This window comes from Microcebus murinus, chromosome 4, assembly GCF_040939455.1.
Source record: "Microcebus murinus isolate Inina chromosome 4, M.murinus_Inina_mat1.0, whole genome shotgun sequence".
Lineage (NCBI taxonomy): Eukaryota > Metazoa > Chordata > Mammalia > Primates > Cheirogaleidae > Microcebus > Microcebus murinus.
The window spans coordinates 21,509,224-21,525,579 of NC_134107.1; the positions used below are offsets into that span (position 1 = coordinate 21,509,224).

Genomic DNA, 16,356 nt, shown 5'->3' on the forward strand with positions numbered 1-16,356 from the left:
TCCAGGTATTTCTGGCTTGCACGCTAATTGCAATCAGTAGGCTATCAAGGCCTCAGTTGGGGCCGGGTGAGGTGGCTCACGCCTGTAATCCTAGCACTCTGGGAGGCCGAGGCAGGCGGATCGCTCAAGGTCAGGAGTTCCAAACCAGCAAGAGCAAGACCCCATCTCTACTAAAAATGGCAATAAATTAATTGGCCAACTAGAAATACATAGAAAAGATTATCCGGGCATGGTGGCACATGCCTGTAGTCCCAGCTATTCGGGAGGCTGAGGCAGGAGAATCGCTTGAGCCCAGGAGTTTGGGGTTGCTGTGAGCTAGGCTGATGCCACGGTACTCTAGACTGGATGACAGAGTGAGACTCTGTCTTAAAAAGAAAAAAAAAAAGCCTCAGTTGAGCCTGTTTTTTTTTTCTCCTCCTTGCTGGGCAAGCCAGGCCAGAGCCACAGGATCAGGCAGTGTTAAGCTGGTGTTTATAAACACTGGCCCTGAGCCCCAAGACACTAGTCCCGTTGCACAACTGTGGCATTCATCCAGGTACCTCGAGGCAGAAGGCATTGGCAACCTCCTCTCCCTGGATTTGCTCAGTTCTAGCTGGGTGACTTTGCAACAGAGAGGCAGTGACCCAGGGAAGCAGGAGAGGGAGCGAGACCAGGGAGCTGTTTACTTGGGTTGGGCTCCTGGCAGGGCCTCTGCCGAGTGACTCAAATGCCAGTTTACCAAGGCCTTAGCAACCGCGGGTCTCCCGGTAAAGTGTGAGGAAACACTTTAAAGGGGTAGGATGCCATTGCTGGTCACAGGGCAACCAAGCACTTTGTTTTGTGGGGATCCCAACTGAATGGGATGTTAGGGACAGTCTCTTCAACAAGTTTGACCCAGGACTTGAGAAACTGTCCTGGCTGGCTGCATGGTCAGTGTCACATGTAGTTTACTAATAAGCACGGGTTTCCAGGCCCCAAATTTGGGCTGAATTTAGAATTTTCTAACCAGCCCTTTTTTATCCTAGGGCCTGGCTTCAGCCTGAAGGGGGTGGGGTGGCAACCCAGACAGCAGTTGCCCAGCTCTGTTCGGTTATTTTCTTTTGCCTCTAGAACCATCTCTGCCTCTGGATGTTGGTTTCACCTTCAGCTCCCTCTGCCCACAGTGGGTACAAACAAGGAGGCTGGGTGGGCTTAGGCAGAGTTGAGGTGCCTACAGCCACAGCCCCCAAAGGCCAGGCAGGCTGATCCCTGCATGGCTCTTCTACTTTTCATGGCTTTTCATGAACTACCTGGTGCCCCCACTAGGGCCACTGGTCAGATCAGGGCAGTTAACAAACATGCACCAGCCCTTGACTTCCTACCACTTCCCTCTACCCGTTCCCTTCTCTGGCATTGCTCAGCCACAGCAGGCCCCAGACAGCCTGGGGAGCCCCACACTCCTGGCCTGGCACCTTGTCTCTCCCTCATCCTGTTATGTAAGGGGCTGATGACAATGCCTACATTTTATGGAGATTTTGCTAGGGGTGTACTTTGCATCCCTCCTCTCACTGAATATTCAAATATGTTTCCTGACCAGCCCTGGGTTGCACAGCCAGTAAGGGGCTATGGCCAAGCCCCAACAGTCAAACAGCCCTGCCTGGCCCTGAAGTCTTTCAGTGCTTCACAAGTGGAAGTTATTGGTGACCCTGACCTGCATGGTGGGGAGGGCATAGCACTAGGTTCTGAGAAAACCTGCAGGACAGGAGGATGTAAAGTACAGAAAAAATTTTATTGGAAATCTCTTGAATACATTTTGAAGTGTAACTCACTATTTCCAAAGTAGGCTGGAGGAGGAGGGACTCTGTCACCTGGAGACAGATGGCTGGTCCCAGCCTTTCCCAGGGGTGCTGCAGGAGTCAGTCTAGGGCTCATACCTATTCTGGTACAGGGCTGAGGGGCAAGGGCCAGCCTGACAGTTACCTTGTTCCTCCTAGGCCGAGTTCAAAGTCAGGGTGGAGCCTCCCTGGCCTCTTCATGGGTGGGGCCCTGGTGAAAGGCTGCTGCCTGGAGGCCAACAGGGTGTCAAAGAAAACTGCCTTGGACAGAGGCCAACAGACCTTTCCATGCAAGGACTTAGAGGGCAGCAGCTGAGATGTAGGGGGTGGGAAAGCATCAATAATTTACCAGAGGCCTTCCCCCTCTCAGGGCCGGGGCTTTGAGGGCGTATCTGGTTCAGCAGGCCACACATGTGCTCTGGCCCAAAGACAGGAGCTGGCCACCACTGCTAGGAACATTTTTCTGTGGCAGCTGAAGCATGCACAGGGCCAGGGCTCCCCTCAGAGGTCTTATAGATGGAACAGTGTCACATGCAGTTTACTAACAAGCAATTAAGAGCCACCTGCTCCACTGAAGCACAGCTGCCACCGATGAGTACCCTTGGTGGGCCAGGAAGAAAGGGGCAGGCCTCTCTTCCACGGTCAGGGCTGCCAGGGAGGTGAGGACAAATGGTTGGTGGCTGTGGCTAGGCACTTGACTTATTCAAGTAACAATACCTGAAGGGTTAAGTCAATCATATGCCCAGTTTTGGTTTCTCAACAAGGAGCCAATCTAGCTAGTAAACCCCAGGGTGGTGTATAGACCCAGGGACCGAAGGGAGGTGGTGGCTAGGCCTCTGCAGGAGGAGGAAAAGCTCCGTAGTCCAGCGCCAAGGATCAGGAACAAGTACCCCTGCAGGAGAGGGACACACAAAGTCCCTTGGGCACTATATGTGGTCATCACATTTAGCACCCAAGACTTCCTGGGCAGCCAGAATGGAGTCAGTCACTCTGCAGAAGCCGTGGGAGACGTACGGCTCTCACCAGGAACATGTCAGTGTCCAGGGTAAAGCCTCTGTCAGTTCAAATGCAGCAGTTCTGGGAGGTTACGTGGCCCTCAGCCAGCCCTAGCCTTGAAAGAAGATCCTCAGAGCAGCAGCCTGGACTCTGAAGAGCCTCCACAGGAGGAGGCCTCTGCCCCGGGAAGAGGCCCTCCACCTTCCCCGAGTGAAAACATCTAACCTCAAACATATCTTCTCTATAAAATATCTGATTTCTCTGAAAGTAATAAATATTTACTGTGTTCTATAACCAAGGAGCAGCAATGGGGAAGGAAGGAAACTTTGTCGTGACTCTCAGTGACAGAATCCTAGAGAGACAGGATTCTGTTTATGTTTCCCGTGTCGCTGAGGAGCTAAGCACAGGCAGCCCCCAGAACTGCTCTGACCCTCTAGGAAGGGCTGCACCACCTTCGGGTGCGAGTGGCTGGCCTTGGAGTTCTATCTTGGGAAAGCAGGCCTGTCATATTGCCAGAAGTACAGGCACAGGTGGCAGAGAGAGGGAGAGAAAGAGGAAGAAGCTAGCAGGAGGTGAAAGAGACAACGAAGAACCTAAAAGACCCCCTCCCCTCCTTCCTCCCAGCACTGTCTCCTTCCTCTTTCTGCCTCTGCACCAGTTTCTGGGCCGCCAGTTGGAATGTCAAATGGTTGATGGCAACAGCAGGCAGGCGAGGGGCCAGCTTCAGGGCAGGCCCAGGTAAAGGGGCTGGCAGCAGGAGGAACAGGGTGACACCCCTGTGAAGCAGCTGATTATGGCCCTGCTGAGGACCCCTTTGTACAAACGATCTCCCCACCTCCAAGGCCAGAGGGTGAGTCCGCTCAAATGCTGGTACTGGGGTGACTGCCGCCAAGGAGTTTCCAGGAGGTCCAGGAGCAGAGACTTTTGGATCCCTGTGGGGGAACCACCCTCCCGTCCACCTAGCTTGGAGCAGGATGAGGGATGGGAGCAGCTGATGCACGTGAGGCTCTCTGTCCCCTGGAGCCACGAAAAGGGGATGCTACTGGTCCTGGAGGACACTTTTACTGCAGGGTTTCTACAAAGGCGTCAAACTCTCGAACATTCTTCTCGTGCACAGCCAGCTTCTCTGGTAATGAGTCCTGTATCAGGAAGGGAGAGAAGAGCTAGATTATTCAGGTAGGGCCTTGAAGAAACAGCCAGCCCAGGCCCCCAGAGGCAAGGATAGGAGTGGCACAAAGAGCTCTGCTGGCTGGCAAGCAGAACTCCGGACAGCTGAGCAGGGACAGGACAGGACAGGACAGGGGTGGGCATGTGTGTCCATTTATTAGGGTTTTGTGGGGGCTGGGGAGTTGACAGAATAGCCTGGAGAGTCAAAGAGAGAGAAAATGACCATGACAGGAATGAGATGACAGAAATTAAACATGAAATATCCTTTGCACAGATCAAACTGACACTAGAGTAAAGCAGCAAGCGTAGGAGCACTACAAATTAAGAAAAGTCTATGAAAAGTTTCTTCAGACCCTTTGCTTGACATCAGAACCCCCTGGGGGACACGAATAGGGCAGTGCACCTGTACTCCCAAGAGCGTCTCGCTCTGCAGGTCTGTGTTGAGGCCTGGGAATCTGCAATTTACACCACTGGTGGTGAGGTTAGAGGGGGCTGAGAGAATATTAAAAAAGAGAGATGCAGAGGAAACCAGAACTATGAGAAGTTTATTCGAGTATCAACAGTTATGAAAAAAAAATCTGATCCTAACCAGGTGGTCTGTCTCCACTGGTAACTAAATCAACATAAATTGCCTCTGCAGAGTTTAACCATGGCAGGAAGAGTTCCCAGCAGCAGGGGGGCGAAGCCCACAAGGTGCTTGGCAGAGTTTGGGCAGCAGCCCAGACACACTGACTGCTGAGGCTAGTTTGGGTGCAGCTGCCTGAGGAGGGATGAGGCCTGGGAACCACTGGCTGCAGCATCATGTTGGGGGAATTAGAACCCATTTCCTGCCAAGTGTGTGTCAGGGGAGTTAGTGGTTAAAAGGTCAAACCCTAGAGCCAGATCCTATGGGACCAAAGCTTTGTTTTGCCTGGCTCTGTGAGACCATGAACAAGTTAATCAGTCACAGCATCACTTTTCTCATCTGTAAACTGAAACAATAAGAAAACTTACCTCTTAACTTCTTAAGGCCGTTGAAGATTCATGTAAAGTGCTTAGGAAAATGCCTGGCACTCAGAAAGCCTTGATAAATGTTAGTAATAATAAGTATAATTATTACTGTATGTTATTATTACTAAGCATGTTTAAAGCAAACCAAGGGCAGCTATTTATTTCTGGGGCCTTTAATTTCTATAGAGGAGGTAGTAGTTTCATCTCAGACAAAGGGACCCTGACATCTCCTGGTAGAGTTTGTGGCTTATGCAGGGCATTCTTCTGCCCTTCAGAGGAAGGAAATAGGAAAAGCCCTAGCAGAGATGTGGTAATCATGGTCAGTATCAGGACATCTGGCCAAGTAAGAGAACAGTTAGCTCAGCGGTCCCAACCTTTTGGGCACCAGGGACCAGTTTAATGGAAGACAATTTTTCCACAGACAGGGGGTTGAGGGGGTAGTTTTGGAATGATTCAAGCATGTTCCATTTATTGTGCAATTTACAGCAACTTACAAAGTCAATCATCAGGCATTAGATTCTCATACAGAGTGCGCAACCCAGATCGCTTGCATGCGTCATTTACAGTAAAGCTCCTGCTCCTATGAGAATCTAATGCCGTCAGTGACATGACAGGAGACAGAGCTTATGTGGCGATGCCAGTGATGGGAAGCAGCTGTAAATACAGATGAAGCTTCACTTGCTCACCCACCACTCACCTCCTGCTGTGCGGCCCAGCTCCTAACAAACAAGCTACAGACCAATACCGGTCCACAGCCCAGGAGTTGGGGACTGGAGAGCTAGACGAGGGAAGGAGCTCTCTGTGGAAAGGACAAGAATGGTAACACTCAGGACCTTACATTCTGCTCTGCCCAGTACCACTGGAATCTGCCTGGCAAGCTAAACAGCTGAATGCAAGAGCTATTGGAGCAGCTGGTTTAGAGGCACCAGCACACAGAGGACATCAGGCATGACAACAGGAGTGTAAGCAGTGCTGCGAACGTGCAGAGAAAGGAGGAACTGAGCACAAATTCCAGATAATGACTGCCAGGCACAACACAAATCTCAAGTGTGATCCAAAGAAGGTAACAGTCTAAAATGTCTCTTTCCTGTTATAGGGAAGATGGAGGTGTGGGGGTGGAGAGGAGTAACAGGAAGAAGAAATGTCTAGGCCTATGGCACAGGAAGGACCATCAAATGAGGGTGGGAGGTCAGAAAATGCGTGTGGTAGAGGCAGGAGTTTCCATACCAAGTCTTCAGCCATGGACTGTGCTCCAATATCTATGGAGAGGCTGCTCAGCTGAGGAGGGTTCTGAAACTCACGATAAAAGGTCCCCAAATCCATCGGAAGAATGTCATCTTTAGAAAAAGCTGGTTTCTTCAAAAGGAAAACAGACTCAGTTTAGCTTGTCTTGAACCACAGAGGAAAATCACAGAGGAGAAGAGCTATGAACAGGCCTCTTTCCTTCCAGCCATTATCAAAGAAAAGGTTCCTTCAGACTCATCTTAAGGAGAGGAATCTTTTATACCTTTCACTTCTGGGCCACTGACTTCTAATCCTGGTGATAATATTCCTCTGCTCTGGTTAGGTTTATGTCCCCTTCCTTCACACTTTTTTCCAAAGCCAAGGCTTATCCACCCAGGACCTACATGGGTAGGACCTAAGTGGATACTACTAAAAAAAGATCTCCATTTGGAGCTGAATTTCTTTATAAATTTCAACTAGAGTCAAGGCACAAAATACCTTATTGTTCATGGGCCTCCAAATGTCTCCCCAGACAGGGCCCTACCTGTCCCATTCCTTCTGTCTGCACCAGCCCATCTGATCCCTGTGAAGGAAATCTTGTTCAAGTGCAGTAGATGCTTCTACGTTTATTTCCCCTGGGACAGCAAAGGTTAAGAGGTGAAGGCAACTTACGAAGTCAATCATAACGAAGTCGTCATGGACATTGCCACTGCTGCCCCCGCTGGAGCCATCAGAGTGCAGGCTGCCTTGGAGAGGAGACTCTGTCTCTGGGGAATCTGGAGGATTCACCTGTTTCAGAGTAAGGCAGAGTTAGGGGCTCATTCTGTGAACTGAAGGCAAGTTACTGCTAACAATCTGAGGATTCGGGGAGGAACTTAACACTCGCTACAAATTCCTAAGCCAAGGGACATGGCTTATGGCCTATAGAGGATTGAGTGACTCTGGCCCAGGAAGGAAGATGACTACTGCACCAGCCATAGAAACTGGTCATCAATGGTGGGCTCACCATGGGATCAGTATCCTCCAGCTCCAAATTCTTGGGAGCAAACATGGCAAAAGGTATGTCCAAACTCGTCAGAGTCACCTGAGGAGACACAGGAGAAAAGCCTCAGTGCCTGCCCCACCCCCAGCTTGTGCTTCCTTACAGGCTGCCAGAAGCCTGGAGATGCAGTAAGTTCACACCTACGCTGACCGCACAGCCCCTCAGGCTCCCGACTTGTTAGAGGCTCCCCAAGCTGTCCACCTCCCTGGCCCCCATCACATACACCCACAGCACACACAAGGGCTGGGCTCCTGAGGACCCTGGGAATTCAGCTTTGGAAGCTTGACCCACAGTAATTCAGTAACAATGTGCTTCGCTGGTCCCGCTGAGGAAATTCCTAATTCAAGTAAGGCAGAGGCAATGACACAGTGCAGTGTTTTTGTACTAAGTGGTGTCTAGTCTCCCTCTCCTGTGGGAGGCTAAAGAGGTCACAGAACAATAATTCTTAACTCTTCCTGGAGGAGTGTCACAGTTTATGAATCCTCCTCAAAGAAAAACTTACATACATACTTTTGCATACTATTTCCTTTTTTTTTTTTTTTTGTTTGAGACAGAGTCTCACTTTGTTGCCCAGGCTAGAGTGAGTGCCGTGGTATCAGTCTAGCTCACAGCAACCTCAAACTCCTGGGCTCAAGCAATCCTGCTGCCTCAGCCTCCCGAGTAGTTGGGACTACAGGCATGCACCACCATGCCTGGCTAATTTTTTCTATATATATTAGTTGGCCAATTAATTTTCTTTCTATTTATAGTGAGACAGGTTCTTGCTCTTGCTCAGGCTGGTTTCGAACTCCTGACCTTGAGCAATCCACCCGTGTCTTCCCAGAGTATTAGGATTAAAGGTGTGAGCCACCACTCCCGGCCCATGCTATTTCAATAGTTCCACAGATGTCAGGTTAAGAATACTACCCATAGGGCCCCCACTCTAAGGACTTAGACATTCTTATAGAGGGCAGTGGAAAAAGAATCACCTGATTGATGGGTTTGTTGACAAAAGCCCCCACTTTTCGGACAAAGATGGTCTCCAAGACATCGTGGGGGGAGGCCCGTCCCTCACTGCTGTTTGATACAGTTTCAGTATCCTCACTGGAGAAGACAGGTAAAGTTAGTACTCATTCTAAAACCACAGCAGAGAGGACTTGGTCCACCATCAATCTACCATCTGATGAGGCTGTGGCCTAGGGCAGGGCTTGCCCCCCCCACCCACATAGGAGATGGCGGTACGTGGTCTGGCTGCTACCAATGTCACCGTGCCTTTTGAGTTGACAGGAGAGGGCTGGACTTCCTGAAACAACTAAGAGTTATATGTATGTGAATGAGACATTCTGTTATTGTGTAAAGCTTACTTAAGATTTTTTTCCCCTTTAGTCCAACTTGTCACTGACTTGAAGCTTACTTAAAATTTAATGGGAAATACCAGTAATAAACATCAGTTATCATGTAGCAATCATAGATACAGGAAGCAATGCCCATAAACAACTGTAATTTTAGCATTAATCTAATATTACACAGCCAGACCCCAAATCTTAACTTTTCTTCTTTTTGTTATTTAAAAATACCATAAGACTGTATAATGTTAAATTTAAGCCTTATTTCACGAGGGACATTGCCATTATTCTAAGTCAAGAGTCCCAATTTGATTCCTTATCCAGCCAGAGCTCTCCCCACCCTTGACAAATTGCAGGCTGAGGTTCTCTGTGCTCCCTGCTGTGTTTCTTCCTCACTGCTTGCCCCTCATCATCCCTCTGTTCCTAAAGGTCTTTCAATTGCACATTCCATTTGTCTGTTCTTACTCCTCTCGTCAGCTCTCCAGACGATGCTGAGTCTGCTCTATGCAGAGAAATGGGGCCCCACACCATGGATGCCAGACCAGGAGTCACAGCCCTGTAAGCAGCAGAGGATAAGAAAAGTCCTCTGGCCAAAAACTAGTGGCTCAAGGTGGGCAGGAAGACTATGCAGTCAAAGTGGACTCTGGACTTCAGGTAACACGGAGACCAATCCTGTGTGAAGGGTTTTGAGTTCTTATGACCTACATTTAAGGATTCCCCACACATTAGCTACTCATGGACATGCCCCAGGAGTCAAGGCTCCGAAAGCCAGAGTGTAAAAGGACTTTGATCATGTAACAAAGGAAGTGAAGAGAGAGGTTGGAAGTTTAAGAAGCCAAGAGTGAAATAAATTATTTTTCCTGACAGATGGCACAAAAAAATCTTCCTAAACAACTTCCCTCCCACCACTTCACCGTGGGAATGAAAGAAAAAACAACCCAGGAATTTCTCTGATGAGAAAGATCATCTAGGATGTGGGCGGACAAAGCGATCTCATTACCTCTGGGGCCTTCCATATCAGGGCCATGCAGGGCAAGGCAGGCCAAAGCAGCCCGCAGGGCAGTCCTAGGGGAGCACTGAGTGTAATGGAAAGAAGGGGTGGTGGCTTTGGAGTCAGAGGATCCCCTGGTGCCCTAGCTGTGTTCTGAGATAAGTGAGCTTCAGCCAATTACTTAACCCTGTGGTTCTCTCCTCTCTGAAAGGGAGGTGACAGCAGTGATTTTCACAGAGTGGAAATATGAGAACTTTTACCTCCTACTTAATTAATGTCTTCATGACTACTTGAATTTTATAGAATGTATCACTTCAGTAATTAGAAAAGACAAAGATTTAAACTTTTTTTAAATGTAGAAAAAGTTATTTCTAAAGGATCTCCATGAGGCTCTAATGTAGCAGAAAAAGAAATTCAACCCCAGCTACAACCACAGATACACCGTGGCCCCAGACTTCAGGGCTGTGGTAAACACCCATTCTTGTTCTTGGGAAACACCAAGGACTGACTCCAAGGGATAAATCTTGGGGTAAGAGAAAAACATCTGACAGGCCCTACAGTGGATAAGGGTGACAAGAACCAAGCCCCTGCCATTTCCTGTTAGTAGCGAAGCCCCAGGCTAGCTTCCTTACATCCCAGCTGCAATATCAGATTCTTATCAGGGAACTTTAAGGAGTCTACATTTTGGGCACAAATGCCAAGCCCAAGGCAATGCTGAAAGCTACTCTTTATTGATACCAAATAAGCAGGTGTGTGTCAGGGAGCCCAGGCCCATGGCCAGCCATAGCAGTGGCAGAGTCAAAACCTGCGTGAACTCACCTGCTGGAAGGTGTGGCAGCACAGTGGGCCCCATCAGAAGGGGTGCAGGTTGCCAATCTCTCCTGGTCAGCCTGGGCACCGTGGGCAGGTTGGTTAGGAGCAAGGGGTACCCCACCTTCCTTCCCAGGAACCATGAGCTTTGGGGAAAAATGGAAAGATACAGTGAATCATGGCAGCATCTGGCAGGAGGGGGGATGCTCACTTCCTAGCATGATAGTATGTGCTTTTGAGTTTTCCACCACCAATCCTTCCAAGTGGGCACAAATCCCTGGGTCTTTATCCTCCTTGGGACTCAGTTAATGGAAGACATGCATGGTAATGACTAGAGAGGGAAAAGGAAAGAGAGGGAGAAAAATCCTGGCAAAGTCTTTCCTTTCTGAAGGCTAGGAGGCTCCTTCCTCTCAGAGAGTCACTCTAGTCTTCCAGAGTTACCAAAGAGCTTTGCTTCGGAATACAGCACTTAGAAAAATAGTTGTGCTGTCAGAGATCCCTCAATTGCCTCCGAGCAGGGGAGGCAACACTGGAAAGCCCATGGTCCTCCCCATCTTTAAAGATACCTGGTGAGGGTGTGTAGCGTTTAAGCCAGCAGCAAACACTACTGGATAAGCCAGGTCAGCTGATCCAACGCCCAGGGCAGCAGGCTGATAGGAAAGGCGAGAGCTTGAGAGCTAAGCAAGAGAAAAACAAAGAGGGGCAGAGGAAAAGCGAGGAAAAAGTAGGCAATCCTAAGAGTGTGACTAACAAGTGGGCTTCCAGTGGAGAGATCAGGAACGGCTCCCAGCCCATGTGCCCATGGTGCAGGGGCCTGATGGGATAAGGGTTGAGGACAGACCAGACTGCTAACTTTTAGAGATGAAAACACGAGACTTGTTTGTACTGGGATTGGGATTTCCAGCTGTGGAACCTCCCAAAGGCCTCAAATGAGTTCCTTACTCCCACTTTCTCAGGGGCTCAGCTAACTGTTTCAGTTTTAAGCCTAGCAGATCTGTGGAGCACAAGCCCAGGAAGAACTTGAAGCCAAAGCCATCAGGTTCTCCAGTCATTTTATCTTCTCCTCTGTCCAGAGCTCCCTCTGAGACAGAGGCCATCTTCTCTAATCACACCCTTCGTCACCCTGGGAGGTGGGAGGTATGGGAGGGTTTCTATTTATACTGAAAAAAGAGAGAACACCAGTCTTGAATTGTTTATTTGGAAATTTGATATAAATAACTCCATGTATTTTTCCCAACAATGGTAGGAGGAGGGGCAAATGAAAACTATTTTGGGTGGCTGTGGCTATGTCCTGTTAATATCTACTACGCCAAGCCTCAAAATAATCCCCCAGAACACTTGGCACATTTAAATAACACCCTGTACTTTACTTTATTTACAATTTTTAAATATAAAGATGCCATCTGATTATATTCCCTTCTTCCCATTATGGACTCACTTGATGGGAAAAGGCCAGTCCTGCCATGGGGACCCTCAGAGTGTCCGTCACCACAGGAGTAGGGGTCTGAAAATGTGCCTTTGTGACAGTAAACACACACTGTGCACAGATACACACGGAGACAGGAGAAACGAGAGAAAAAAGAAAAGGGACTTGAGAAAGAAATGAAAAAAACTCTGAAAGGGGCAGTAGCAAGAGAGGCTGGAACAGACACTGGTGAGTCAGGAGTAAAGCAGGGAGAAGGTGTGTGGCTATCTTCCCAAAGGGACAACTTGGAGGGGTCCCCAGAATGATGTTTATCTCAGGGTTCTCCACGCATGCCTGTCTCCCTGACGAGTAGCTAGAAAACAAAGCTGAGTTGAGCTGGTATGACTCGGCACCAGAGAGAAACCCGAGCCAAGTGTTAGTCTGTCTTTAGTCAAAAAAGGGTGGGAAGAAGTTAAAGAACAGTTTCTAACAGGAAGGACCTGAGAGCAGATGCAAGGTGTGCCAAAGATAAATGAGGATGCAGGGCTTGTAATGTTTGACTGAAAGCATTTTTCAGGGCACGTAGAGTCTTCAGGGATAGGCAGAAACAGCTGACATTTGTTGGCCAGAACTTTAAAAAGCTCAGAATGCAGGCTCTCCTGCATCACCTTGGGGAAGATGAGTGGGTGTGCAGGGAGGTGTGTGTATGTGTGTTTTCTTACAGTCCCTGATGATGTGGGCAAACCTGATGGATTAAAAGGTAGGGCACTTTCGAAACTCTTATGATTTCAAAGCTACTTATGGGCCTCGTGACTATTTGTGTCTTGCTGTGCCATGTTTACCAATTAGAAACCTGACCAATTAGCTAATTAGTGGTCAGAATAGGAGGTAGGACCTTAGGTCAGTGGCAGGTTTATTTCTAGATTCAACTCAGTGCCCAAATGACACAATGAACCTTGTTTTGTTAGCAGAACAAACAATATCATATAAACATGTATTTACTGGACTCTAGTACAAGTTTCAATGGAAGTTGCTAAACTCAATAATTATACAAGTCACTAAGGAAGAAACTATTTCAATATTAACAGGAATGAGGAGATATAATAGCAAATAATTTTCTCTCTGTTCTCTCTGCCATCAAGGTTCAAAATGAGTGTTTCTGCACCAAACTGTACCAGCCTTGGTCAGAGGTTCTCAGGGAGTAATGACAGGGCACTTACGGCATATTCACTGCTGGTAAAAACTTAAGAGTGATCTAGTTTTAAACTGTGACAACACACGATAGGAGACTGTAACCATGAAAAATATAGCCTCTCCACACACAGGCCAACAAATTCTGATGCAAACATCAGATGTAAAAACGACTTAACTTCCCTTTACTTTTGGGGTCAAATTTCTACTGTATCAGAGAAAGAGCAAAAACTGAATTGGTAAGGCCCAGCCTCCCCATAGCTCATATCTCCCAAGTCACAACTTTATTTATTGTTTATGAATCTGTTACTTGTAACAAAAACAAAACAAAACAAAAAATCCTGTTTAATAAACTTTATTTTATCAAAACCAGTTCTTACTCGCTTACCTAGGCTGGAGTGCAGTAGAATGATCATAGCTCACTGCAACCTCAAACTCATGGGCTCAAGTAATCCTCCTAACTCTGCCTTCCAAGTAGCTGGGACTATAGGTGTGCGCCACCACGTCTGGATAATTTTTCAATTTTTTGTAGAGAAGGGATCTCACTATGATGCGTAGGCCAGTCTTAAACTTCTGGCCTCAAGTGATCCTTACACCTCAGCCTCCCAAGATGCTGGAATTATAGGCACGAGCCACCGTGTCCAGTCTTGCTTAATAACTTTAAATGTGACATATCTACGGTTTACCTAAAACTAATGTACTTCCATTAATGTGCACTAAAGAAGGTGGGTCCCTCCCTTGTTTGTCAGTATTGCTCTGTGTCAGTAAACATTCCAGAAACTTCCTCCGGCCAGAGCAATGCCAACACTTATGCCTATATACTTTTATGGGGACAGGGGAATAACAATTCTCACACTCCCAAACCAAACTATCTAGGCAACTTCAGAATAGGAACCTCTTTATGCTAAACAAACTAGGACAATAGAAGTAATAAGCGATCCATGGATTTTGCAATGTCATTTACAGATGTTAACTCCTGCTTTTGAAACAGATTAGAACCATGACTTTAATCTAGTATTTCCCCAACAACCCAGGATGGAAAAAAATTTTAATTGTTGGAATTAAAAAATCACAGAAAATAGAAACTCAAGAGATAGCTAATTAATTATTTAAGTACCACAAATAAAATGGTGAAATGGGGCTAATTTAAAGGAAAGAAGAACTGAGGTAGGTATAGAACAAACCATTGAATGTGAAAGTCAAAGAGGAGGGGAAGAATGGAGATGATGCAGGCAGAGCAGGGGTCTGGAGGCAACAAGGCTGAAGAATAATGACATGAGTGAGAGGCAAGAAATGTGCCCCTGAAATCTGATCAGCTGAAAAAATGATTGCTTAGCCAAAGCAGTCTCAGCACCATGTAGACAATAAGACCACAAAGATGCTCCAGGGATGCTGACATTGTTTGGAGCCTGTGTTTTACTGAAACTGGGTCTACCACTGAATATTGACTCAAATGGAACAGTTAATGGTTAGAAATGTCTGGAAAGAGAATGCAGATAGGCAGAAATCTGTGTTAACTATTAAGAAAAGCTGCACTACTAGATTTTTAGTAGGATTTTATACTAAGTAACCATTGGCTTTTTTTGGGCTCTTTCCATTATTAGGAAGCAAATTTACCACTTCAAAAAGAAGTAGCTACAAAATAAACAAATGTAGGCTACAGTACCTCCTTGGCATTAGAATACATTTGAAATTCTATGACTGATTTTCTAGGGAATTTTAAGACACCACCAGGAAGGTAAAGGCTAACTGTAATCCTGCAGGTTAAGAATGGTTATAGTCAAGGCTGGGCGCAGTGGTTCACACCTGTAATCCTAGCACTCTGGGAGGTTGAGGTGGGAGGATCTCTTGAGCTCAGGAGTTTGAGACCAGCCTGAGCAAGAGGGAGACACCGTCTCTACTGAAAAAAACAGAAAAATTAGCCTCGCATAGTGGCAGGTTCCTGTAGTCCCATCTACTTGAGAGGCTGAGGCAGGAGGATTGGTTGAGCCCAGGAGTGTGAGGTTGCAGTGAGCTATGATGATACCACTGCACTCTAGCTCAGGCAACCAAGTGAGACCCTGTCTCAGAATAAAAAGAATGGTTGCAGTCTAGAAACACTGCAATATTACCTGCTAGATAAGAAGACTCTCCTTTACCCTTCAAAATAATCCCCTTGAAACAATCACCACTACGAACAAAAAGGACTATAGCTAAATTTGGGCACCATTTCATGAGGCCTATATATTCCAAATAACTACCACCACCCCAGCATCTGTTCCCCCTACCTGTGATGGAGGAGAAGTGGAAAAAGAAGTGGTGCACACTTCCTGAGAGTCTTCTGCAGATGGATATGTTACTCCAGTGTCCTCACCAGCAGTTCTAAAGTGAGGGGAAAGAAATACCAAATTTCATGGTGGTGGCAGTCAATTTCAGACAGGATACAAGGGGTGGCTAGAAGACGATGGCAATTGTGCTAAGAACTGTTTCAGGCAGAGTCCACATTGGCAAGGGAGCAATGTGGCAAGGCAGTCAATTTCAGACAGGATACAAGGGGTGGCTAGAAGACGATGGCAATTGTGCTAAGAACTGTTTCAGGCAGAGTCCACATTGGCAAGGGAGCCATGTTGAGTCCTTGATAATTTCAAACATTTCCAGACAGCAGCATCTAGAGGTTTGAAAATGACTGTTTTTAAAAACCTCAAACATCTTACCTGACCTATCATTTGAGAGAATATTTTCTTAAGCCAGGCTGGTGTTGGGGGCTGAACCTGGGTCTTCAAAGAATTATTAGTAATAGATACTCAATGAAATAAATAACTAAACCTTAAAAACAAATCTATCTTCCTAGCAGAGAGTAATAAAGTTAAAAACAACAACAACAACACCAAAAAAAACCCCAAAAAACAAATCTATCCAACTTCACAAGCTATCCATCACTTAAAGGTAGTACCCCCCTTCCTGATACACATCTATTCTGAACTCTAGAGAATTGTTTACTTTTTTTTTTAAAGTCTAGTTAAGCGCAGTAGTGAGGAGGGGGGAAAGTAGTAGAACAAGGAGTTCAATCTGTAACTAATTGTGAACAATCACGTGAGCTAACTCACTACTTTCAGACCAGCCTCTGTTTACTTTTTATTTAAAATTTTCTCTTTTTCTCCACAGACTCACACATTCTGCCCAATTTTAAGGAATAGATAATACCTATGTTATTTAAATTGCTCCAGAATATAGGAAAAGAAAAGGGGAAAAAAGACATCCTAACTCATTGTTCAAGATTATTGTATTCCTGCTACTCAAACCTGGAGAGAATACTACAAACAAACAACAAAAACAAAAAAAACTGGAGACCATTCTCATATGTAGATGTAAAATCCATACTAAAATTTAATAAATCCAGCAATGTACTAAAAAAAAAACAGGGTCCTGCGTTGTTGCCCAGG

The 16,356-nt window shown here is 46.7% G+C and overlaps 1 protein-coding gene and 1 long non-coding RNA gene across 12 annotated transcripts in view; one reads left to right on the forward strand and one right to left on the reverse strand.

The window, feature by feature from the left end:
* Nucleotides 1-1,728: 1,728 nt before the first annotated feature.
* The window catches only part of ATG13 (autophagy related 13), a 51,285-nt gene continuing 36,657 nt past the window's right edge, over nt 1,729-16,356 (reverse strand). For 3 of the 11 annotated variants that reach the window (XM_076001970.1, XM_076001968.1, XM_012789784.2), the window contains 8 exons: nt 15,202-15,295; nt 10,348-10,484; nt 8,181-8,295; nt 7,177-7,254; nt 6,843-6,959; nt 6,715-6,753; nt 6,174-6,302; nt 1,729-3,928 (listed from right to left, as the gene is read on the reverse strand). In XM_076001970.1, coding sequence (XP_075858085.1) covers nt 3,851-3,928; nt 6,174-6,302; nt 6,715-6,753; nt 6,843-6,959; nt 7,177-7,254; nt 8,181-8,295; nt 10,348-10,484; nt 15,202-15,295 — 787 coding nt within the window. In that variant the 3' untranslated portion in view covers nt 1,729-3,850. Of the gene's footprint in view, nt 3,929-6,173; nt 6,303-6,714; nt 6,754-6,842; nt 6,960-7,176; nt 7,255-8,180; nt 8,296-10,347; nt 10,485-10,904; nt 11,016-11,776; nt 11,876-15,201; nt 15,296-16,356 lie in introns of all 11 variants that reach the window. The other 8 variants (XM_076001969.1, XM_012789793.2, XM_076001967.1 and 5 more) reach the window with 7 other exon arrangements.
* LOC105885160 (uncharacterized) lies at nt 3,551-16,256 on the forward strand. The gene is made up of 3 exons (XR_001160514.3): nt 3,551-3,639; nt 9,015-9,191; nt 16,079-16,256. It is a non-coding gene; the product is annotated as an uncharacterized LOC105885160 (long non-coding RNA).